Here is a 26005-nt window from a genome sequence, read left to right as displayed (position 1 = left end):
TAGACAGGCGGATCGGTGCAGCGTCTGCAGTGATGCAGAGTCTGTATCGGTCTGTTGTGCTGAAGAAGGAACTGAGCCACAAGGGGAAGCACTCAATTTACCGGTCGATCTGCGTTCCTACCCTCACCTATGGTCACAAGCTGTGGCTCGTGACCGAAAAAACAAGATCACGGATACAAATTGACGAAATGAATTTCCTCTGCAGGGTGTCCAGGCTGTCCCTTAGAGATAGGGTGAGAAGCTCGATCATCCGGGAGGTTAAGTTTGCGTGGAAATATCCTGGTTGGTTTATATTACAGGTTTGTATTGTATAATAGAATAGAACAGTGCCATGTGGCTGCCAATGTGAAACACTTTCCAGCTGCTGAGTGTAATGAAGAAATGATTGCTCAAATGTGCTTGAAATACATAATTTTCCTTGGTTTCAGGCTGGATTCATCCTAGATAATGGTGTCAAGACCACTCTGGCAAATGACAAGGACAAGAGACCTTTCCTCTCACTCGTTGGAGCCAGGTCTGCATTTGTCACCATTTTTTCCATTGTTTTCTCTAATCTTTAACTACACAGAGGGATTTTGTTACTATATTACAGTATATACAAGTTCTACTAAGTTATATAGAAAGCCTAATTCCAATAGAGTTGGGATGTTGTGAAACGTAAATAAAACAGAATACAATGATTTGCAAATCCTTTTCAACCTATATTCAATTGAATACACTACAAAGACAATATATTTAATGTTCAACAGGGCAGAATGGTAAGAATGTATAGATGGTCACAAGTGGAACAAGTAAACTTTCTGAGTATAGAAATTTTCCACAATACATTTTTGTTTAGGCGGCACGGTGGCCGACTGGTTAGAGCGTCAGCCTCACAGTTCTGAGGTGCGGGGTTCAATCCCCGTCCCCGCCTGTGTGGAGTTTGCATGTTCTCCCCGTGCCTGCGTGGGTTTTCTCCGGGCACTCCGGTTTCCTCCCACATCCCAAAAACATGCATTAATTGGAGACTCTAAATTGCCCGTAGGCATGACTGTGAGTGCGAATGGTTGTTTGTTTCGATGTGCCCTGCGATTGGCTGGCAACCAGTTCAGGGTGTACCCCGCCTCCTGCCCGATGACAGCTGGGATAGGCTCCAGCATGCCCGCGACCCTAGTGAGGAGAAGCGGCTCAGAAAATGGATGGATGGATGGACATTTTTGTTTAGCAAGTTGATCTTTTTTGTGATAATCTCACAACAAGATTACAATGTGACTATTAAACACCACCAAATACTACAATACATTCCATCTAAGTGATAATATGCTTTTGTACAACACCCAAGGTATGGGCCTCATCAAGATGCTGACCCTTTCAAACCCAGAGTCCCAGCTCACATTCACCATTTTGTAGCCTATAAGAACCAGGACCACGGAGCATGGCTGAGAGGAGGGGATGTCTGGTTGGATGACTGCCAGTGAGTGCAAACTGAATGATTTATTTTTTTGTTTTGTTTTGTTTTGTTTTTGAGTGATTTAAAATGAATCTGTATTTATTTATTTTGTAGATTTGCAGATAACGGCATTGGTCTCACACTGGCAAGGTAAGACGTCCTCTTCCTTAATCACCAAATTGTAGATCAATTGTAAATAACCAGTAAAAATAAAAATAATAACAATAATAATAATCCATCCATCCGAAACTAATTTCAGCCGCTTGTATCCTCGATCTTGTTCTTTTGGTCACGACCCACAGCTCGTGACCATAGGTGAGGCTAGGAGCGTATATCGACCAGTAAATCAGGAGCTTCGCCTTTCGGCTCAGCTCCTTCTTCAACACGACAGACCAATACATAGTCGGCATCACTGCAGACGCTTCACTGATGGCCTCAGATTTTGAGGTGCTGATTTTCTTTCCAGCCGCTTCATACTTGGCTGAAAACCGTTCCAGCAAGAGTTAGAGATCATGGCTTGATGCCATCAGAACATCATCATTTGCAAAAAGCAGCAACGTGATACTAATGTCAGCACACCGGACCTCCTCAACACCCTGGGTGCGCCTAGAAATTCTGTCCATAAAGGTAAGGTAAAACAGAATTGGTGACAAAGGGCAGCCTTGGCGGAGTCGAACTCACTAGAAAAGAATCCGACTTACTGCCGGTAATGCAGACCAAACTCTGGCACCGGTCATACAGGGACCGAACAGCCTGTATCAGGGAGTCTGGTACTCCATACTCCCGGAGCACCCCAATGAACACAGTCGAATGCCTGTCCACAAAAAACATGTAGGCTTGTTGGGCAAACTCTCATGCACCCTCAAGGACCGTGCTGAAGGTGTAGAGCTGGTCCACTGTTCCACGGCGAGGACAAAAACCACACTTCTCCTCCTGAATCTGTGATTCGACTTCCTGATGGACCCTCCTCTCCAGAACCCCTGAGTGAACCTTACCAGGGAGGCTGAGGAGTGTGAGCCCCCTATAGTTGGAACACATCCTCCTGTCCCCCTTCTTAAAAAAGGGGGACCACCACCCCCAGCGAATCCATAGGCACTGTCCCCGATGTCCACGTGATGTTGCAGAGGCATGTCAACCAGGACCAGGTCATTTCCCACGAGTCGGGGGGCAATAAGTATGCCCACACCTGCTCAGCGCCTCTCACCATGGGCAACTCCAGAGTAGAAAATGGTCCAACCCCTCTCAATAGGACTGGTACTGAAGCCCAAGCTGTGTGTGGAGGTAATCTCAACTACTGTTGACTATTGACTACTGTTGTACTCTAGTTTGAACTTCTCAACCTTGCACACCAGCTCAGGTGCTTTCCCTGCCAGAGGGTGCCATTCCACGTCCCAAGAGCCAGCTTCTGTAGCCGGAGATCAGACCACCAAGGTCCCCGCCTTCAGCCCCTCACTACACACCCGACCACTTTGGCCCCTCCTACAGGTGTTGAGCCCATGGGAAGGGAGACCCATGCTGCCTCTTCGGGCTGTGCCCAGCCGGGATCCACGGGTACAGGCCTGGCCACCAGGAGCTCGCATTCCAGCCCCACCTCCAGGCCTGGCTCCAGAGGGGGCCCCCGGTGACCCGCGTCCGGGCAAGGGAAACCTAGGTCCATTTATATTTATCATCATAAGGGGTCTGTGAGCCGTACTTTGTCTGGTCCCTCACCTAGGCCTTGTTTGCCATGGGTGACCCTACCAGGGGCATAAAGCCCCAGACAATTTAGCTCCTAGGAACATTAAGACAACAAACCTCTCCACCACAATACGGTGATGGTTCAGGGAGGAGTAATAGTAATAATAATAATAATAATAATAACAGTAATAAAAGTTAGGCTCCAGCACGCCCGCAACCCTAGATAGGAGAAGCGGCTCAGAAAATGAATGGATGGATGGATAAAAGTACGATAAAAAAAATGATATATTGATTTTCATCCCTCAAGGTAAAGATGTACACTAATGTATATTTCTGTTGCACACCATAGAGAGAAGCAGATTACAAACATGTAGGGATGCAAGGAGAAATGTCACAGAGTGATGGGACTGAGATTGGGGTGATTTGGTGCCTTGCTAAAGGGCATATTGACAGTAGTCAGGATGCAGACTAGCATCTCTCCAACAAAACATTTTTTATTTGTTTTTGTCCGAAGCGGAACTTGAACTATCACCGTCCAATTTCAAAGTCCTAACTGATTAGTTTATGCCACCCCTATATACCATATTATATCTACAGAGAAAATTAACTTTAAAAAAGAATTTTAATTTTAAACTTTTAATTAACTTTTTGTGCATCCAGTAGCCCCATTGTAAGACACGATCCTCTCTGTTTCTTTGTTTGTGTAAGTAATTGGGAAAAAAAACGTTACTGTATATGGAATCCGCATTGGTAAAGAGTGATTTCAAAGAGTCTGAAAAGTAATTCAAGAGTTGTCTCCTAAGTGGTAATTACTGAGAAGTTAGTCGGAGTGCATGTTTACAGATACAAGATGTGCTTATGTGGATCAGAGCTGATGGGCATGTAAGAAGTGGTGATACATATTCCATATTACACTTTTTTTTAGATTTAGAAATCTATTATTGTTGTTGATACAGCTGTTGTTGTGCCCATTGTTCTCACATAGCTTTTAATTTGACTGGACTTTTACTACCTTGATAAATCATTGTCGATTGTAATTGTGAGAAATCATTAACACAATCAATGTCTTTACATAGATGAATATCATTAATTATTGATAATAACATATAATTAATGGAATTTTTAGCAAAAGTGTTAGGCCAGATGTGTGTATCAAACTGATACCCCTTTGCATTGATCAGTACCCAAGAAGTAGGTCTCAGTTCCAAAAAGACTGGTGATCCCTGATTTTATTTGTTATTTTCCACAATGCTTTGCTTTTTATTTACTAGAAGCTGTCTGAGATATTGAAATAATTATTGTCTTTACACGTTTCAGTGGGATAGTACTAACCAAAGAGTGAATTTTACCCCAAAAATTGTTTTTTAATGTACATTAGATATAGACAGAATAAAATTGTTTTTGTTTTTTGTTTATTTTTTAACAGAAGTGTCTCTAGCTTAGTGGTTAAATAACAATGCAGTGTATATTGATTTGATATAAGTGGGGGGGGGGGGGGAATAAATCAACATCACAAATAAGGATGTATCAATAACACTATTGTTTGTCTGAGTGCAAAACTTACATTTGAGTACTTGCCATTACTGAATACCAATACTTGATAATGCCATTACGTCTCACAATTGTGAAGAAATCGGGTTGTATTTTAACCAAATTGTGATCAAAACCCCAAAACACAAACTTAAGTTTGATTAAAATACAGACCACTGGCGGGGATTTATCCAAAGTTTATACGCCCTTACGCTGTCCCTCTGTTCACAAAAGATGTTATCTCTAGGCACTTTACATATGGAGCAGGTGTAAAACCACTCTTTGAACCACTCCATCTATCAAAAGAAAAACCTCAGACAGAACCAAGACTGTGAGGCGCCCTTCCGCCTCCATTGGTTGGGTTGAGATCAAGAGGTAACGGAAAGGGACAGCGGGAAGAGAAAGAGAGAATTGCAAATGCCTTATGGAAGGAAACAGTAGCAGTAATGATGGAGGTGATTTTTTTACTCTTAGGTCGGGTCAGGTTGGTGCACACAACAACAATACAAAAATACTTAATCAAGTAGTTTCTCTATTGGGTTTTGTTTTAGCTTTTTCTAACATATACTCTTTTTGTGTGCAGTGGAGGAACATTTCCAGATGATGATGGTTCTCGTCAGCAGGTGAAGAATTCTCTGTTTGTGGGGGAAAGTGACAATCATGGGATGCCACTCCCTGATAACAGTATCTGGGGCCCAGGAGGCACTGACCTCACTGGCAGGACCCTCCCACGAGGCATGTAAGTGAAAATGGAAGAAAACGTATTTCAGCTCATAAAATTGGGTTTATGCCACGGACGGGCGGGACTTCTGGCAAAAAAAATTCTGCCACCACAAGTACTTCCAGGATCCACAGTCGTCATGGCGTCCGGGTTAGATTTTTGTAAACACTATCTGCCAGTCAATGCAACAGCATGCTCCTGAGGAACTGTAAAATCAAACTGTTCAAGTTTCAGCGGACAAAAAGCACTCCTGTCATTTATTGACAGGAGTGCTGACATTGCCTGTCTTTTTTTATTTGATTTTTTTAAATGTATGCCTGCCTGTGAGAAAGGCAGCCGCAGAGCACATGACACCACTGAGCGAAACAAAGTGCAAAAAAATGACAAGCGACGAGGAGAACTTTTCCGATAGTGTCGAGTCACGCTATAAAATCAAGTATGCAATGTTGTACCTGAACGAGTTCAATGAACGAAAGTTCATGAACTAGTTCATATTTTGTGTGAACGTGAATCTAGTTCATTTCTGCCTTATGAACGTAATTGAGAATGCGCCCACTTTTCTTTTCTTTTTTTTTTTTTTTTTTTTTACCTGTCCTGTTCAGCTGCATGGTCATGCAAAATGGTGGATCTGTAATGCCTTTTGTGGAACAGTTTGGCTGTACAACAGGGGAGCTTATTTGTTTTTAATTATTATGATGTTTATTGAAAATGCATCTGGACGGAAAAGAGTTTTAGGAGATAGACCGACAGACAGAACGGACAAGAGGAATAGTGGTGTGAACCACAGCAGAACAGTAAAAACAGTCTAGATATTTGACCACAAGTAACATTACAACAGTCAAATTGTGTTCTAATTTGTGGATGTGGTTAGCAACAACTAACCAATAGAACAAGACAGAAAACGGGAGGACTGGACGGGATGTGGGACTGATGAGTGGTATGGTGGGATGCCTTTTATAGTGTCTAAACACCAGTCAGAACCTGTGAGTTGATATCTTAATATAACCTGTTATTATTAGTGGTCCTAGCACAAACAATGAAAGCCTATAGCGTGTCTATGGAACTAGTGAATAAAGAAGTTAGTCAACTGGTGTACAGAGTTGTACATTACCCACCCCCCACTACACCCTCCCACCCCCGCGGGTGGAGGGGCCGGCCCACTGACCCCATCCCACAGGGGACCCAGCCAGGGGGACGCCACCCACTCCCCAGGACCCAGGGAGGTCCCCTAGCACAACCGAAGCACAAGACCAGTCCCAAAGGGAGGGGCACGAGTACCGGACCACCGCCCCCCCACACCCAATACACCCCACCCAGCGCAACCCACTGCCACCAAAAACTATCACCAGCCCTGGAGAGCATGGGGGCTCCAGGCACCAACAGGGCCCAATGCAGGAGCCAGCTGCCACCTGAAAAAGGTCACAGCCCGCCCAAAACAAGCCCATGTTAAGCACCCGTCATTGCTCGCACCAGGAGAGGGGAGAGGAACGAGGGGACCCATGGGGGGAGGGGGGAACCCCCATCTCCCAGTGGACCAACAACCGAAGGAGGGGCATAGGCCCCAGGAGTGCCGGAACACCTGGCCGAGTGTCCTCCTCAGCCCGACACTGCCCTCCCCGCACTGTCGGATGTATGATGCATTAAAACTGGAGGAGCAGGAGAGCAGAGGAAGGGGGGCGACCACAATGGAGACTAGCACAAATGTGTCAGTATCTGACCCGGCATCTTCATCATCATGCATCATGCCAGCCCACCTGAATGAGATGTGAATGTGCCCAGTGTGCAAAATATGTACAGTGAGAGTAAAAAAAATGTGCTGTGTGTGTGAACTAGGAGGCTAGACTGCCCACCGGCTGGAAGACCACAGAGAAAAAAAAGGGGGGGGGGGGGGGGGCTGCCCTTTGTCACCGAGGCGCAGCCGAGGCGTAGTGAGGGTCCGGTTTGGTGGCCTCAGTATTGCATCTCTGCTTTTTGCAGATGATGTGGTTCTGTTGGCTTCATCAAGCCGTGACCTCCAACTCTCACTGGAGCAGTTCGCAGTGTGAAGAGGCTGGGATGAGAATCAGCACCTCCAAATCTGAGACCATGGTCCTCAGTCGGAAAAGGGTGGCATGCCCTCTCCAGGTTGGGGATGAGATCCTGGCTCAAGTGGAGGAGTTCAAGTATCTTGGGGTCTTGTTCACGAGTGAGGGAAGAATGGAACGGGAGATCGACAAGCGGATCGGTGTAGCGTCTGCAGTGATGCGGACTTTGTATCGATCCGTTGTGGTAAAGAAGGAGCTAAGCCGAAAGGCGAAGCTCTCAATTTACCGGTCGATCTACGTTCCTACCCTCACCTATGGTCACGAGGTGTGGGTCGTGACCGAAAGAACGAGATCCCGGATACAAGCGGCCGAAATGAGTTTCCTCCGCAGGGTGTCCGGGCTCTCCATTAGAGATAGGGTGAGAAGCTCGGTCATCCGGGAGGATCTCAGAGTAGAGCCGCTGCTCCTTCACATCGAGAGGAGCCAGATGAGGTGGCTGGGGCATCTGATTCGGTTGCCTCCCGGACGCCTCCCTGGTGAGGTGTTCCGGGCACGTCCCTCTGGGAGGAGACCCCGGGGACGCCCCAGGACACGCTGGAGGGACTACATCCTTCGGCTGGCCTGGGAACGCCTCGGGATCCCCCCGGAAGAGATGGATGAAGTGGCTGGAGAGAGGGAAGTCTAGGCGTCCCTGCTAAAGCTACTGCCCCCGCGACCAGACCTCGGCTAAGCGGTAGAAAATGGATGGATGGATGGATGGATAAATTAGAACACAATTTCGCTGTGTGTTACAATCAATTAAGGAGCGATGTAAAATGGATTTCTAATCAATTGATGTGGGTTTGTTTCTGTGCAGTGATTTCCCTATCCGGGGCATGCAGATCTACGATGGGCCCATCAATGTGCAGAACTGTACGTTTCGTAAATACACAGCTCTGGAGGGACGCCACAGCAGTGCTTTTGGTTTTAGGCTCAACAACTCATGGCAGAGCTGCCCTAACAATAATGTGACAGACATCACCTTCGACCACGTACCTGTGAGTCAGAGTGTGTTAAAACTTTAGAGGCAAAGTTTGTGCCAGTATTTGGAAAGCAACCATCAATTTTTTTCAAGTAGTTTACAGATTAATTCCAATATAGATTGATTTATTTGGGGACTAAATTTAAAGCTTACAGTACATGCATATACTTCTACCCTCAGTAACGCAGATGCCATTTTATCTTTAAGAAGAAAAAAGACAATTTGGCATACACATTTTGTCTAAAGTTGTCAATAGTAAATTAAAATACAGAGATTAATTCAATAAATTTGGTTGGGATTTGGGGAAACACAAACGACAATAATGTAATGCAATTATGGGAATTGAATGAATGTAAATATCCAAAAGAATTGCTCTCTCTGACCCGCATAGATCACATCACGGGTGTTCTTTGGGGAGCCTGGTCCATGGTTTAATAAAATGCAGATGGATGGGGACAAGACCACTATTTTCCATGACATTGACGGCTCAGTCAGTGAGTATCCTGGAGCTTACCTGGTTAAGGAAGACAACTGGCTGCTCCGTCACCCTGAATGCATTGATGTGCCCGATTGGAGGGCTGCCATCTGCAGTGGGTATTATGCACAGGTAGGTGCCTATGTTCAAGCCACAACGGACATTCACAGTTACCCAGCAGAGGAAGCCCTGGCTGCTTGCAATTATTATTATTTTTTTCTAAAGTTTAGTGTGTGTATAAAAACAGTGTGTTTTATAAATTTCAATGTGTTTAAAACATGTTAAGGCTTCAACTATATAAAAGAAATTAGATGATCACTATCGCTGAGTTTCACTGATCGCGGGTGGGTGTGGAACGCAACTCCTGCGATGAACGGCGATTACTGTATTTCTTTTATCAATCATGCATACCTTGACTTACATTTACACGCTACAACTGAAGTACGCCTGAACAGTCTAATTAACACCAAACATTCAGTTGACTGTAAACCTTTGCCAAGGCTAAACAATCCCAGTTTGTATCAGCAGTTAATACACCTTGATACAGATGCACACCTGCATATGAATCATGAAAAAATATAAATGAATACATTTCTATTTATTATTTGTTGACTGATTATAGTATTTTCTATTAAATGATGGCAATGTAAATGTGTTGTTTTTTTCACCCTGGAACTGTACTTATCTTTGTAGCTACACTGTTCTTCCGTATCTCAAACACCACTCTTACACAAAGTTTTGTGGAAATCCTCAATTTTGGGTGGAAATCAGGAAGAACATTTTTATGCATAATCCTGCCAACAGTGATGAAAACAAATGTTTACTTAAAAAAAAAACACTCCCATTTTACATTAGACACAAAATACTCTGACTTGAAACTTAAATTAGCCGAGCAACACAATGTTTTTGTTTTCTACAGATCTATGTCCAGACACGTAATCCTGCCAACCTGAACATGCATATCGTGAGAGATGAGTACCCTGACCGACCCCTGACATTAGAGGGTGCGTTGGGAAAGAGAAAGCACTACCAGCAGTTCCAACCAGTCATCACATTGGCAAAGGGGTACACCATCCACTGGGACCAGCCTGCACCTGTTGAGGTCACCATCTGGCTTATTAACTTCAACAAGTAAGTGAACACATCAGCAGAACCTGCAACATCACACACCGACACGACTATGATGTACACAGGCTTCACAAAAAGCGTTTCATACTATTTTTTTAATGGATAAACTTTGTATTTATTTACTTTTACAGCCATCAGCGCTAAATAAAAGTGAGAGCTTTAGGATCAATAATGTAGTGCAGTGTACTCCATTATCATCAGTGCACTGACTGTATGAGTATCTGTTGTCAAAGGCCCATTTTATTTTATGTAACTCACAGTGTATGTACAGGAATTGACAAAGAAACACACCTGGATTTTATGTTTTTACCCAGTCAAGCCCTGCAAGAACCAATTTCAAAGTCATTTGTGTCACGATACAATAGTATCAGTTTTAACTGGACCCAGAAGCAAGCGGAGGCTGAAGAGGTTTGTGGAGAATGGTTTATTGAAAAGGAATTTGGAGTCGGACCTTTGAGGCGTCGAGACAGGGAACGTGCGGGAGGTGGTGGCGTGAGCAGGTGGACGGCTTGGCGGCGTGGTTGAACAGGTCAGCAAGGTGGGGAACACGGAAGGAAGAACACGGAGATCAGAACAAGGCGTAGCTTACGTTAAAGTACGGAGCTGGTGTACCACGGGTGAACGTTAATACTCTGGCAGAGGAGTCCTGGATCTGGCAGGCTTAAATGCAAGTGAATATGAACGCTGATTGATAACAGGTGCGCGGCCAAGGTGGTGCACTGAAAAAACTTTTCCATCCTCAGTACTGCTCAAGATACTGATTAAATAAAGATTCCACTCAAACTCTTCCGGGCTGTTCTTAATTGTATGACATGTCTAGTGTTGGGCAGTAGCAGCAATACTAGTTTACATTTCTCAGTAGTGTGGTCGTAAAGCATCTTGGGATGCTCGTTTTTGCTTTGGAACGTTCCTTTCATATCATATCCGAGCAACGTTATCATATCTTCAGCATAGGTTACTCCTGACCAAGCTTTACAGTCCAAAAGGATGTTACCCCTAATCCTTTACAGCAGCAATATTTAAATCCACAGGCCACCAACGAAGGGAACGACTCCACGCGAAGAACCTTGAGTATGCAGAAGCTAAAGAAAACAACGATGGAAAATATGCAACGAATTTCAAATAAGTTACTGTTACGCTACAAAACAATATCTTATGATGTTGTTAACATGATACAGCTTTATAATGGTTACTTTTGTAGCTCATCATTTACACCATGAGAAAATAACAGGCCAACCTCACATTTAAGAAAGACAACTTGGGCCAGTGAATTTCTACATCGTCATAAATTGAGCCTCTTAAGTGAGTAACTGCTGGGAGAAACCTGATTGAGATAAATACTACAAACACACACGGATCAAAAGGAGTCCTTCTTTGGAAAATGGTAGTTTCGCGCTAGAGACTTACATCAGCAATACTCAACATTGCACAGTGATGTCGTCACGCGGAGTGACATTGGGAGTCAAATGAATTTTTTAACATTGTTGTCCTTGCGATGTTCAAAAAGCAGCACCTTTTCGTCTCTCCTTGACCCGATTGTTTTCCTCTGAAGAGGCCCATAGTTCCTTGGCACCAAGATGGTGCCAAAGCCCTGTCTATTTGGAAAAGTAGGACTACTTTTTTTTTTTTTTTTTTTTTTAAATCAGACAGGGCTTTGGCGCCATCTTGTGGTCAATATGCTAACAACAAATTGAGTTTGCCAAACCATGTGCTCATTATGCTTATAGTCCAGTAAAATTATGATTCAACTAACTAACCCCATCTGCCGTTTTACAAGGGTTATAGCGGGTATAGCAGCATGAGAACATGCCATTGACGTTTGTCATTTAGGAGACTTCTTCTTGCTTTGAACAGTATTGGGTTTTATCCTGATAGATGGTGGGTTCTGGTAAATTGCTGTTGTTTCAAGCTCAATTTTGAGAGGCGGTACAGAAAATGGATGGCTTTCTATTAATGTAACAAAAAAGTGTTTGTGGCCAGTCAGAGTATTTCAACATTTTTTTGTCGATCTTTTTTCTTCTTTTTTTTTAAAGCAACCGCCTAACACTAATTCTATGGGTTCGTCTATATCTCCATCTTTCATGACAGAAAAGACTGGATCGATGTGGGCATATGCTACCCACAAGGCACCACGTTTGTTGTCATCTCAGACATCCACAATCGCCTGACCAAACAGACCCGCAAGACAGGAGTCTTCATGAGAACCATGCAGAGGGAGAAGATCGACCACTCACACCTGACCAGAAGCTATTACTACTGGGAGGAAGACACAGGGTCAGACACACACATATGCACAAATGTGTTATGATATGTCTTATTTGTTATAAATTAGTATGTGTCATACTTGTTAGGAAAATGAATTATTTTGGAACAAATTATGCTTTTCACTACATTAGTGCTTGTTTGTTTGGGTATAAAGTAATCAAGAAGGAGAAAAGATGGTTATAAAGACGAAACATTTTAATCATGCAAACACAGCTGCCGATTGAAATTTTTTTAAAGGAGGTATGGGGTCTTAGTCGTCCATATTATACTAACAAGTTGATTGTATGTATATTTTGCTCAAGAAAATGAAACTGGCAGTCATTTTCAATAATATCAACTCGTTTTAGAGCAAATGGTAAATAATTAATTGCCTTTGGAGCATCGTTTTTCATCACCAAAATCAGGGGAGCAGGGATTTGAAAAAAATGTATTTTAATTTCAAAAGAAGGGAAACTAGACATGTGGAAAAATCTCAATACTAATTTAAAAAAGTCCCCAAAATCAATCATTAAAGTAACAAACAAACACTTGGAGAAAACTCAAAACACCAGAAAATAAGACTTAAGAACAGACAAGACAATGGACCCAACCAACAACATTTGACAAACGACAATGCAGCCAGACTGACGGAAAGAAAGCGGGGAACTAAATACAAACAAATTGATGAGACAATGAGGAATACCTGGACAAGACATGAGTGGCTGGGAGGAGCTGATTGGCTGACACAAGGTAGAGGGTTGATGAGAACAGGTGGCCACAATAACCAAACAATCACACAAAAACATGAACAACATGGGACATGACGGTGCACCCCCTGGTGAAAAGGACAGAGAAGAAACAACAATCGGGCTATGGCAAGAATAAGTGCCAATGTTCACTGCATTAACGGGCTTCTTTAAGCTTGTATAATCAGTAACTTTGATCTCGGTTTTTATCCTGGAACGAGCTTGAACTTTGAACATATAAGAGGCTAGTTGTTGACTTTATTGTGGCGCATGGCGAGACTCGCTCTGTAAAAAAAGGGCCGAGTAGTTAGAGATTTTGTTGCATCGCAAACATTTCGGTTGTGTCATATATCTAAAATCAAATCGATCCCAATTATTTTTGAATTGAGTGACTTAGCATAAAAAATTTTAAAAAAACGAAACTAAAAAAAATTAAAATAGGTATCGGGCATCTCACAGTGCTCCACTGCGTTAACTACTGGAATATGAAATTTGCATGAATCATAATGCCTCAAATGTCATTGAAATCATTTGTCATTTAACAATTCTATGGAGAGCGCAGGAGCACATTTTTTTTTCAAGACTGTTTCTTCAACAAGGGGAAACTACTGACTGTAACTCCTAAGATATAAATCCCCCCACCCCAAAAAAACAAATCTGATTTTCCAATTCTATCAATTTTTGTCCATGACAATGGCATCATTACAAATTTGGAGAGAGTAACCCTTCCACACAACTCCATCAAATGTTTGAAAATTCAACATCGATTTATTAACAGAAATATCCGCTTTGGGATTAATATGTAACAAAAAAAAACCTCTGAACCGTCTTTTAACATACTTTGCAGCAGACTGTTCGTTGCTCATTGTCTGACACTGCAAACCTGAACCGGCTCAAAATGACCGACAAACAGTGCTTCTTACGCAAACTACAGAGCTCCTCTCTGTTTGCCATCATTTCGTCTGGGTAAACATTGCGCGTCAGTAGGCAACGGAAGGTGCTAAGGGGATTTCTTTCAATTTTTGGGAAAAAAAAAAAAATCAATAAGCCCTACATATTTGTGTTGATTAATCCATATGAATGAATTAAATTCTGTATTTGAATAGACGGATTAGCATGTTTTGCCATAAAATATGTAGCCACAGTTACAGACAGGGCATTGAATTCAATCACATCCAAACAAATGTTATAGTGGTTATGAATGCTGAACGGATGAATCTGTGGTGTGTGTGTGTGTGTGTGTGTGTCACAGGCTGCTCTTCTTGAAGGTTCAGGCTCATAACGACAGGGAGCAATTTGCCTTCTGCTCCCTCAAAGGATGTGAGAGGGTAAAGATAACAGCTGTCATCCCGAAACGCAGTCCACCCAGCAATTGCATGGCTCGGGCCTACCCAAGACACGCTGAGCTGCCAGTCGTAGATGTGCCAATGCCCAAAAAGATCCCGAATGACAAACTGGTGAGAGATGGGAAGGGATTCAATTCATTCGCACACTCTATTGAAATGCTCAGTTTGCGATAGAAAAGTTCATGTACGTTATCAAAGTTTGATCATGAACACGTTTAGTTGCTGAATGTGGTTCAACAGACTTAAGGTTCATTATTAACATGGACTTTGTGATCCAGAGTGACTTCAACTAAATTTACAGATGCCGCATCGGCACTCAAGTGCTTGGTTGGTTTCAGGCAGAAAAAAATTAGACAAGAAGATATTGAAAGTATATGAGCTTTACACCTGCATCACCAGCAAGAGGCAAATGTGCACGAATTATTATGAACCAACACTGACATTGAATTACTTGCTCTTGATTTAAGCGGGGGCGGCACGGCGGACGACTGGTTAGCACATCCGCCTCCCAGTTCTGAGGACCCGGGTTCAAATCCGGCCTCGCCTGTGAGGCGTTTGCATGTTCTCCCCGTGCCTGCATGGGTTTTCTCCGGGTACTCCGGTTTCCTTCCACATCCCAAAAACATGCACGGTAGGTTAATTGGCAAGTCTAAATTGCCCGTAGGTGTGAATGTGAATGCGAATGGTTGTTTGTTTCTATGTGCCCTGCGATTGGCCGGCGACCACTTCAGGGTGTACCCCGCCTCTCGCCCGAAGATAGCTGGGATAGGCTCCAGCACGCCTGCGACCCCAGTGAGGTTAAGCGGTAAAGAAAATGGATGGATGATTTAAGTGGGGAGGTTTTTTTCAAAGTAAGATTGATACCCACTCGAGTTATATGTTCTATCATTGTGGCAAATGTTTTTCTCTCAAATGTCCAAATTCTTGAGTCATTCTTTCCTTTTGTTTGTTTTAGCACTCACCAGAGCACTTACTGGAAGTCAAACTAGAGTCCTATAATACTCGGTTCTTCCACATCAAGGAGGACTTTGCCTTTACTGAGGTAAGAATTTTTTCGACCAATCCTTGTTCGAGAGTGTCCTCACAGCTCTTTTAAGATGTGCATACACTGTACTACGTAACAAATGTTGGTTTTGAATGACATTCGGGCAGCAATAGGTCTTATGTAAGGACTTGGGCTATGAAACCAAAGGATGGCGGTTCGCGTCCTGCTACAGACAAAAAAAAAAAAAAAAAAAAAATTTAAATTCCTCGAATCTCAATTTCTCACCAAGAACTGGTGAGAACCGGTTCTGAAGTTAAGGGTTCACTGAATTTTCAAGCAATTCTGTTATCGAGTCCACTGGGAATAATAGTGTTATTACGCACCTTACGCAGCAGCGCACGTAACGTGTGGACCAGCTGACACTTTTTGGGCCTGCAAGTGGTACTAATAGGCTACATCACTCTAACCATTCTGAGTAAGGATGCCAGAATTGACACCAAAAGCAGCAGTCACTTCACGACTAAAAACAACACCAATTTATGTATACACCATGTGTAGAATTATAAGGCAAGTCTCATCTTTGAGGATTTTTTTTTTTTATTAATCACCAACCACAGGGCTTTATGTTAATCTAAAATGTAAATAAACCAATAAATAAGAATGTAGCATTGTCCGGCATAGAAATCTTTGTCTTTTTGAAAGATGCAGATTTCTCCCTGTGCCACTGCCTGAAGAAAGTGTCTTCTAAAAACTGCCAGTATGTTTGGGAGTTCATTTTGATCCCATCTTCAAATCCCAAAAAGGTCTAACCAGCCCATACCAGTATGCCACCTCCACTTTGTTTGGCGTCTGAGTCAAAGTGGAAGTCTGTGCCCGTTAGTGATCCAGCCACGGGCCCATCCATCTGGTCCGCCAAGAGTCGCTCTCATTTCATCAATCCATAAAACTGTGATTACGCCCCGATAGCTTAAATATTTCAAGAGTGTTGCATCGCTATGAGAGATTGGATTACATTTGGACTTTTCAGAGTCAGTTCAATCTCTTTTGTCGCCCCATTTTGCCTAAAGACAAGAATCTACCTAATAATTACGCACACCTTTATATAGGGCGTTGATCTCCTTAGGCCGTACCCACACTCATTACACAAATACACGCCACCTGCTATGCTTAAATCAATTAAGCATTCAGGTTAATCCAGCTGGGAGCTAGAAAAATATGCCTAAAAGTTATGGTCAAAATACTTACTTGCCTAATAGACTGACTCTAGATGGTGATTTCATACAGCGGAAGCAGCGTTAGCACTGAATTTCCCAATCTCCCAGCCATTTTGCCTCACACTCCACTAAAGTAGGCTACAAACACATGTGCCCTGTGATTTACTGCGTCTTGCCCAAAGTCATTTGGCATAGGCTCCAGGTTACATCTGACCCTGAGCTGGATCACCAGTTAAAAGATGGATGGATGGATGGACAGAAATATTGAAGCTAATACAATGAAAAAGAACCCGCAGATATTGTTCAATTTAGCATCCCAACAAACTACATTTTGTAACTTTAACCACAATGTGGCTGTGTAAAGGCTAGCTAAGCCTACATTAGCTCAAGTACATAAACTGTGTCCCATTTAGGGGCTGCTTCCTTTTCTGAGTTGGGATCTAGTTTTAGTTGTTAATCAGACTCGGGTGACAAAGTCTCAACCACAAATGAATTCACAGAAAAGAGGAATACCACAAAGCAAACAAGACTTGGATGAAACTATGAAATGAAACCATTCAGAGAATGGATTTATTTAAGGGAAATTGTCTGTTAACACACTTGAAGGCCTTTTGCCCACATCCCAAACAAATTTGTCTCCGCTGAGATTGTAACTAAGATGTATGGATTCAAAGTCCACCCTATGCACCAGATGTCATTATTTTGTTATCTTTAAACATTTGATAACATATTGGGGGGGGGGGGGGGGATGCCTACCATACTTACAGTATCTGAATCACTGTGTACTGCAGCGCTTGGTGGAACCAGGTTATTCATTGCAGGCATCGATGGTGGTTCAACACTGTCGCACTTTGAATATTCGGCGGGAATTTCTTGAATTTCTTGAATTTCAGGCGGTGTACACCCTGAACTGGTTGCCAGCCAATCGCAGGGCACATAGGAACAAACAACCATTCGCACGCACAGTCACACCTACGGGCAATTTAGAGTCTCCAATTCATGCATGTTTTTGGGATGCGGGAGGAAACCGGAGTGCCCGGAGAAAACCCACGCAGGCACGGGGAGAACATGCAAACCCCACACAGGCGGGGCCGGGGATTGAACCCCGGTCCTCAGAACTGTGAGGCTGACGCTCTAACCAGTCGTCCACCGTGCCGCCAGGGTAGATACAGTACAGTACAAAACCTTGACGTGACTTAACAATATATGTTTTAAGCAGGTAAGCATTTAAGTCGGTCGCGGTTGCCTTATGTAACCCTGAATTCCCAACGGCTAAAACGTTTTCCTTGTTCCCTTACTAAACAGTTTTTAGAATACTTGATTTACAGATATTGCTGTAAGTGTCTCAGACACTTACATTATGCCGGACAGTGTGTAGTAGGACTTAAAACAGTAATGTGATTGGCTTGCATTGGCAGGTGAATGGTAAAAAATTGTACCAATCAGAGGATGGCGTGCAGCTGACCATAATCGATGGACATGATGGGAAGGTGGTGGATAGCAAAGGCTTCAGGAACTCAATCCTTCAGGGTGTCCCTGCGCAGATAAACAACTATATCAGTGGGCTGAAAGATGGGTAAGATGAGGCTTTGTAATGACTCCAGAAATACACAGTTACAGATGTCAAATCTGTTTATTTATGATGACCGAATTGATTTATTAAATGCTGCACGTGTCCCGTTCTTTCTGCAGTTCAGTTGTTCTCTTGACATCGAAAGGCCGTCTGGTGACGAGAGGACCATGGACCAAAGCACTGGAGCGACTTGGAGCAGACGCAGGCAAGCAACTGAAAGGTACATTTGACAAACTAAAAAAAAAAAAAAAAACGATACTCGTGTCACCTTAATGTTTACAACAATAGATGACTCTTGATGACACCAAATAAAAGTCCACCATTATGCAGGAGAGGGTGCTGTTTCACATTTGACATAAATAAGCTAAACACGAGCAATGTTAATCACGGAACTTCAGACCCGTTCTCCTCACACAGGAAAGAAAAACAACAAAACTTCAGAGAGACAGAGGCGAAGAAAAAAAAAAGCCTGCCACACACCGATTGTATTTTTTTCTTGACTGGCCGATGACTCGGCCACAAACTTTTAAACGCAGTTACGCGATGTAGCAAATCGCAGATTACAGCCAATCAAAAGGCACATAAGCTTTCACGCGTGCTAAAAATACATTTTCGTTTTATAAGCTCGCGAGATCCAGCAGGCCACGGCCAAGCCATACAAATACACAATATAAAGTATACATCCTGTACACTGTGCGGTGTGCGGTGGGCCTAGGAATAAACCACGAACAGAACTGAGACTTAGTATGGGGCGACTGATTCACATCAAGAATCATTCATGTTTTTTAGACTGCGGGAGGATGCTTAAAGTCACCAGAAGGAATGCACTCTTCCACGTTTCACACAGCCTTAGTCGACACATATTCAAACCCAGAAGATTCTAACTTTGAGGCAACAATCCTCACGTCAGGTCTTCACACCCTCTACAATGGTTTCTTCCTGCAGACAAGTTGGCGTTTGTCGGCTTCAAGGGCTCGTTCCACCCTGACTGGATTCGACTGGAGGTGGACCCGGACAGAGCCAAGATCCACCAGGTCCTGCCAATCCCTGTGGTCCACAAGATGAAGCTATGAGTGACAGGTGGAGCGGGAAGGCACAACAAAGAAACTATGTGGCTGCAATATAATGACACGCATACATCCAACAAAAATACACACACGTACTCATATAATACAATATACATCATACTGCTCCAATCAGCTGCTCCATGACCAAGTGGTGTGTTTTTGAAGAAGAATTGTGTGTGTGTGTGTGTGTGTGTATCATTTTGAGAATGAGTATAATTGTCCAAAATGAATCTAAGACCACCTCATTAGTAGATGGCATAAAGTCAACATAGTCCCTCCTTACTACTGCTCCTGCAGAAATATGGCTGACTCCCCATACTGTACAGTAACGGGCCGGTTTGTGACTCTGCACTTACGTGTTTTATCATGAGCACAATAGTCATTGTATCGTTAGCCTTGTATTGAGTCATGCTGTTCAAACGTGTGAGCTGTAACATAAGGGAGTTTTATGACAATCCACAGAAGATGTCATTGTTGTCCAAGACGCACGCAGGTGTGAGGTGACTGGCCATTTAGCTGTGGCAAAAGTACATTGAGAAAGTTTAAGAAGATGGTCAGATGACAGGCTAATTGGTAGTAAAGTGGCCACGCTTGTCAGATATTTTGTGTTCAACTGAAAGCTACTCCAGTCTAGCTAAACCAGGGGTGTCAAAACTCATTTTGGTCTCTTGCCGCATTGTAGTTATGATTTCCCTCAGAGGGCCGTTAAAACAGTGAAATGTTTAATCACCAAATCATATTATTACCATTACGCGACAAATTGAGGGATAGCTAGTTTTGAAATCAGAAGACAAGGTAATAGTTTGTTCAAGTATTGTTTAAGTTACTGTAGAAGAAGGGTTTGGTAACAGAAAAATGCAATATCTCAACATTATTGTTTATTATTATGGCAATTTTGAATTTGGGTACAGATTTGAGCAAAAATCACGGAAGTCGACGAGCACGATTTGCTTTCGCCGGCCACATAAAATGAGGTGGCGGGCCGCATCTGGCCCCCGGGCCTTGAGTTTGACACCTATGAGCGAAACCATCAAAGTTAATTTTTGTCAAGCTAAATATTACCTAAGGGACGAAGACAAAACATAACTATAATATTAGATTATGCACATGTACTTTGCGTTTATCTGCTGGGTTTGCTTCTTGGTCGCTGGCATTTCTTGTTCGCAACTCGTCAGTGGATTTCTATGATGTCAGCAAGACCCCCCTTCTCTTAAACTGGTAACATTCGTTAATATTGGAGCACTATGACTTTGTCATTGCTGCACAAAACAAACGTGCATTTTCCAACTTCTGAAAGTAAGAACAGACCGGTAAGTAAATATCACAAGCACAAGAAGTATTTTACATCAGGGTTGATTAATGAAATACCGATTTGTAAGAATGTCTGTATCGGCGGAGATTTAGGATATTGCAACACACAACCACTTACATAATACAATAATATAATCAGGGGCGTGTAAGTCGAACGTGCATCATCTGCATCTTCCCATGAATGTGATGTTATAGATGCAGTATTCTGTGGAACTAGCATGCTATGTCCATGTTAAACTAAATTAAGTAAAGAAAAATATATTGCTTCCTTGTTAGCATTCAACACAAGGTTGACTACTTGTTCTTGTAATTTGTGTTTGTGATGCATTGCCCTCTACTTTTAGTGTTGAGCCAGCAAGAGGCCCAAAACAAAATGATCCACTAAATTTTTATAGGTGTCATTTTCTTATTTAAGTCCTACAGAAACATTTGTTCCAATCTGGACCCCTCCCTTTGCCGAAATAGCAGGTCTTTTTTCGGAGGTTGTAGGAGTAATTTAGTGTTTTGTATGTTTGTGTTTTTCAAACGATATGACATATATTTTATACTTATTTATTGTACAGATTCCACCAATCCAAATCTGCAAGGGACATCATCTGAGTTGTATGGTTGTTACTGTCCTGTGTGTATACCACAAGTCGAGATAATAGATTCATCTTTAAACCTCCTGCAAACATGCATTTGAATTTTCCACTGTAAACAAAATGGATGTGTTGTAAAAGTGATTTGAGCTTGTAAAAAAAGAAAAAGACGTAAATGTTTTTTTTGTACAGAAATAAATAATGCTAAAGAAAGATTTTTGACTGGTGTCTGGTTGTGTACAATGGCTTGAACAAAGAACCAATTAAAACATTTGAAAACTGGCGCCCTGCAAAGTTAAAGGACAATTGAGTATTGCAATTGTCATGTTTTTATTATTATTATGATTATTTTACAGTTTATTTCTCTTTGAGTCACTTGAGGTTACATCTTCTGGTCTCTGTGATAATGAGGACATGAGGGTAAGCATCATTCAAGTCAATGGACGCGAACCACTTCCAAAACAACAATAGAAACATCTGCAAATGACATTAGTGTTCACGTTTGATTGGCGCAACGGCCGCCCTATGCGGAAGTCGAAGATGGAGTCTAAAAATAGACGCCCACACACATGAATGGATAAATAAAAGTAGCGGACGGCGTGTCGATCGTTGTAACGGAGTAAAAGTATCGATCCTTCTTCACCTAAATACTCAAAGAAAGTAAAACGGTACAGTACATTTAAAGTACTCTGACAAGTACAGTCTATCGAAAATGTTACTTGAGTAAATGTAACGGAGTAAATGTAGCGCGTTACTACCCACCTCTGCTTAAAAGAGACTAGTTATGGGGCGGCAGCGGCACTGGCAGCAGCCATGTGCACAGACATTTTGGGGGTTCATGTGCTCAAGCCAAAAAAGAGCACCCCCCCCCCCCTTACCAAAACTATTCAACTTTTTTTGTGATGGTGATGAATGGGGGGAAAAAAAAGAGCTGAAGCAAAAATCACTTTTCTTCATCCAGGGTAAAACGGCAGGTGCTTGAGCACTACCTAGTGGCTATGTGTGCACATGCCTGGGCGGCAGTCTCTGTGAAAACAGAAAGGTCAAACACGTCACGGTTTGGGTCCCGCTGTGGACAAAAAAAAAAAAAAAAAGATGGCTACTAGTTGTTGGAGATAAACTATTCTGTTTCCTGACTACAGTATTGTTGAAAGCCCTTTGAGCAAGGCACAGAACCCACCACACCCAGTTCACATGGTGCAGGACTGTCTGGGTGCCCCTCCTAAGATTTCTCTCTCTGCACGCAGTACAAAAACAATACGAAGTGTCATAAACATGTTCAGATTATGTGGGTGAGCATAACCTGCCACACCAGTTAGATCACTGTTATCTTGTGTGTGACCATCTGCCTTGGGAGGTCAAGTTGAACCTTAAAACTAAAATTCCATTTCAAACCACTTTCATTATTCTGTATGTTGTATCATCCCCTTCATTTCCAAATTGTATTTACATAAATGCATTAGTAAATGTGAATTATTTGCATTCCACACATAAATCATTCCATAAATCCAATGACGTAGATTTACTCAATGACACGAGGAGTGCATTCACTTCAAAGAGTGTCCAGATTTCATTTCTTTTATTTTATTTTTCCTTTATACAGTTTTGCTGGGAAAACAGCTAAATTAGCAAGACAAAAATGAAATAGGTCAATGGTGAGGATAGAACAGGGCCCCTGTCGACTCATGTGGTCCTTAGAACCTACCGGCTCTGTATGTTGGCACCATACTGGTAACCCCTGGTCTAAATGTTGTGTGAAGTTGGTAGTAAATGAGGAAAAACATGCCTCAATTCAGTCTCCACAGACCAGCATGAGGGTGCTGGATTGCTGAAATCAAGAGGAAAGAAGCAAGCGAGCTAATTTTTTTTTTTTTTTTTTTAAACACAGCTTGAAGGAGGACAGGAGCAAAAAGTCCTTGACAGAACAGGAGCCGAAGGTCAACTAAATGACATGCTTGCACGTATGTGAAGGGAAACTTCATTGCCAACTCAGAAGACTGCTTTTCGTGACTACCGTTGGGACTTAATCACACAGAAAAAAACGGTATTTGCAAAAGCATAGATGACGATCAACAATACACCAATGGAAGTGCTCGGCAGTCAAGACGATTTATTAGTTCCTTGCTAAATGACCGCGCAACCTGCTCATGTGGTCCTGCAGCCTCTCGGACAAATCAAGAGACAACTCTTTGTTACTCCATCATAAGTCCTGTTTCGTGGCTCTGTTCCCTTCCAAATCTACCTTCTTGCTCTCCGTCTTCTTTCTGCTCTTCTTCTTGGCGTTCGCGTCATTCTCCTGCTTGTACTCGCTGTTGTCCTTCTTGGCAGCCTTGCCGGGGAACACCTGCCCTTCGACAGTTACGTCCAAGCAACGCTCCTGGGTCAGCAGGAAATCTTTGACTTCCCATGCTAGGCTGCCATCTCGCAACATAAAGATCACCCGGTTGGAGCCCACCACAAATCTGTTGGGGGACACCGAGAACAGCTGGATCAAGATTTCATTTACTTGTATTTTTAACGGCAATAATGCCGGTAAAATCTTCCAGAAACGGAAATCTTAAAAGCTAGGCTTGAAGTTTCTCTTGTTGGAAATTGAGGTTTCAGTGGGGTTAGATGCCACAATATCCAACTCACATGGCAAATATTTAACTCCACTATGAAGTTAGTTAAGGTTTCATATTTTTCCAGGAATGAAAACATTTCTCAAGATATACATATTGTTATATTTGTAAGTAGGGTTTATTGTATGTAGGTTAATGATTAATCGACAGCTATTCAATGATCAAATTAATCAACAACTATTTTGATAAACGATTAATCATTTAGAGACCTTGTTTAATTTCATATTGTCAAGATCCTCTGACTTTTACAGATTTCTGTAATCCGCCATGAAAGCCGACTGACTATATTTTTATATTTGTGTTTCCATATAACCAATTTTTGTTGGTTGCTCACATGACGTCGGGCCACAAATCAACTATGGCACGAATTGGAAATGAAATGTCAAACATGGCGTGCCGATCGAAATACTCGTCATACCTTTGAATGTCATAGTTGGCATTGAAGAGGCTGCCCTGCCACAGGCTTGTGATCTCCTCTGTCTGCTTCTCAGTGGGTTCCCCCGACACTGTAGCAAAAACCATCAGGGTGCGGCCCTTCTTGGACATTTTGAGCAGATCTTCAGGTTTGGACTGGTCAATCTTGGAGAAGTCGACGGGAGGAGGAGCTCTCCTGTGCTCTGGAAGATCACCTTCCTCGATGTCGTCATCCTTCTGCGTGGTAATGTTGCACAAGCACACACAAAATGTTGTCATTATACTGAGCTTCACTTATTTATACACGTGTATGACAGTGGTGACTGAAAGTGATTACTTTCATTTACGATCAATTAAACCGTACGGAAAGCTTGTAACAGAAATTAAGCGGAGGCTCAGTGCAAAGCCATTTCGAATAACGTCATCCCAGTAAGTATTGTTGAAAAATGTGAAGTAACCTCATGATCCAGCAGCAAAAAAAATAATAATAATATTAATAAATACATACATAAATAAATAAATAAAACACTCAAAGGGAGGTTCAAATTTTGCGAATTTGTGGACTATTTTATGGTATCATATATATACGGTATAGTTGAATACATAGTTAAGAGTATTCGTACAATGTCAGGACGCAGGCAATGAGTGATTCCAGAAAATACAAAACTAATAATTGTAAAATTATCAAAGGTATTTGTGTATATAGTTAACTCTCACAGCAAGGAGAAGCAAGCGGTACAGAAAATGGCTGGGTAAGCATAGGTAGATAGATGGTATCTAACGGCTACGCTAATGACTGAATTACAAAAAAATGTTTATTTTTTTTAAAAACAGCATCTTACAGTACCTCCCACTGTTCAAGAAGACGAGCCATGTCGGCATCATTGTAGTCTCTTATGTCCTTCTTTTTCTTGGGCTTCTCCTTACTGTCAGTCGCCAAAGAATAAAGCAAACAAGTACAAAAGAGGAGCGCTACACATTGCCAACGACAGTCAGACGCCATGTTTACAGATGGTCTGATCTGATTGGCCGGCGTCTTTGCCGCTCACATGACGTTGGGCCACATAGAGATATGTCACTACTAGTGCGAGCCTCGGCTGGATGAGCGCACGCAGACGTAGCCGCCATCTTGAACCAGGACTCACCGGCGAAAATGACCTTTCACATGCAACTTTGATCAATACATTTGTCCGTGTTTGTCCTTAAGAATTATTTTGAGCGTAATTGAGAGTACTTGTCCAGCAGAAAGTGACATGTTAACACCCAAAACATTAGTCTCACATTTGGCTAAGCTATGAAACAAGCTGTTATCTATAGTGGGTCTTAAAGTTTCTTTTTAAATAGATCCCTCAAATGGATCCAAATAAGTGAACCCTTTCTCTCAAGGGTTGTATGACGATATTAGGGAAATTGAAAAATGTATGCCCACGGTGAGAGGGCAAGAAGGAGTCCTATCGGGCCTTTTTGGTCAGAGTTCGGTCTATGTATCGATCCGTTGTGGTAAAGAAGGAGCTAAGCCGGAAGGCAAAGCTCTCGATTTACCGGTCGATCCACGTTCCTACCCTCACCTATGGTCACATGCTGTGGGTCGTCATCGGAAGAACGGGGTGTCCGGGCTCTCCCTTAGAGATAGGGTGAGAAGCTCGGTCATCCGGGAGGTGGCTGGGGCATCTGATTCGGATGCCTCCAGGACGCCTCCCTGGTGAGGTGTTCTGGGCACGTCCCACCGGGAGGAGACCCAGGACACGCTGGAGAGACTACGTCCTTCGGCTGACCTGGGAACGCCTGGGGATCCCCCCAGAAGAGCTCGATGAAGTGGCTGGGGAGAGGGAAGTCTGAACATCCCTGCTAAAGCTACTGGCCCCGCGACCCGACCTCGGATAAGCGGTCGAAAATGG

At 42.8% G+C, this 26005-nt stretch overlaps 2 protein-coding genes across 4 annotated transcripts in view; one reads left to right on the top strand and one right to left on the bottom strand.

Annotated features, from left to right (window-relative positions):
- cemip (cell migration inducing hyaluronidase 1) overlaps positions 1-21287 on the top strand; it is a 113731-nt gene extending 92444 nt beyond the window's left edge. For all 3 annotated transcript variants that reach the window (XM_061758024.1, XM_061758045.1, XM_061758035.1), the window contains 13 exons: positions 429-514; positions 1322-1453; positions 1544-1579; positions 5220-5375; positions 8238-8418; positions 8794-9009; positions 9797-10008; positions 12094-12279; positions 14248-14452; positions 15297-15383; positions 17959-18116; positions 18233-18333; positions 19059-21287. In XM_061758024.1, coding sequence (XP_061614008.1) covers positions 429-514; positions 1322-1453; positions 1544-1579; positions 5220-5375; positions 8238-8418; positions 8794-9009; positions 9797-10008; positions 12094-12279; positions 14248-14452; positions 15297-15383; positions 17959-18116; positions 18233-18333; positions 19059-19186 — 1884 coding nt within the window. In that variant the 3' untranslated portion in view covers positions 19187-21287. The remainder of the gene's footprint in view (positions 1-428; positions 515-1321; positions 1454-1543; positions 1580-5219; positions 5376-8237; positions 8419-8793; positions 9010-9796; positions 10009-12093; positions 12280-14247; positions 14453-15296; positions 15384-17958; positions 18117-18232; positions 18334-19058) is intronic.
- A 1349-nt stretch (positions 21288-22636) lies between these two features.
- On the bottom strand, positions 22637-25136 carry mesd (mesoderm development LRP chaperone). The gene is made up of 3 exons (XM_061758059.1): positions 24955-25136; positions 24112-24344; positions 22637-23534 (listed from the first exon to the last, which is right to left on the bottom strand). The coding sequence occupies exons 1-3, from the start codon at positions 25108-25110 to the stop codon at positions 23273-23275; spliced, it is 651 nt and encodes a 216-aa protein (XP_061614043.1). The 5' UTR covers positions 25111-25136; the 3' UTR covers positions 22637-23272.
- Positions 25137-26005: the final 869 nt, after the last annotated feature.

Source organism: Phyllopteryx taeniolatus, chromosome 2 (assembly GCF_024500385.1).
Source record: "Phyllopteryx taeniolatus isolate TA_2022b chromosome 2, UOR_Ptae_1.2, whole genome shotgun sequence".
Lineage (NCBI taxonomy): Eukaryota > Metazoa > Chordata > Actinopteri > Syngnathiformes > Syngnathidae > Phyllopteryx > Phyllopteryx taeniolatus.
Note: the sequence above shows the minus strand (reverse complement) of the source record. Positions and strands in the feature narration are given on the sequence as shown.

Coding starts and splice junctions, on each gene's coding strand:
- mesd (XM_061758059.1), bottom strand. CDS start 25,110: ATGGCGTCTGACTGTCGTTGGCAATGTGTAGCGCTCCTCTTTTGTACT. Junction 24,345..24,954: donor GTCTTCTTGAACAGTGGGAG/GTACTGTAAGAT, acceptor ATTACCACGCAG/AAGGATGACGACATCGAGGA. Junction 23,535..24,111: donor GCCAACTATGACATTCAAAG/GTATGACGAGTA, acceptor GTCCCCCAACAG/ATTTGTGGTGGGCTCCAACC.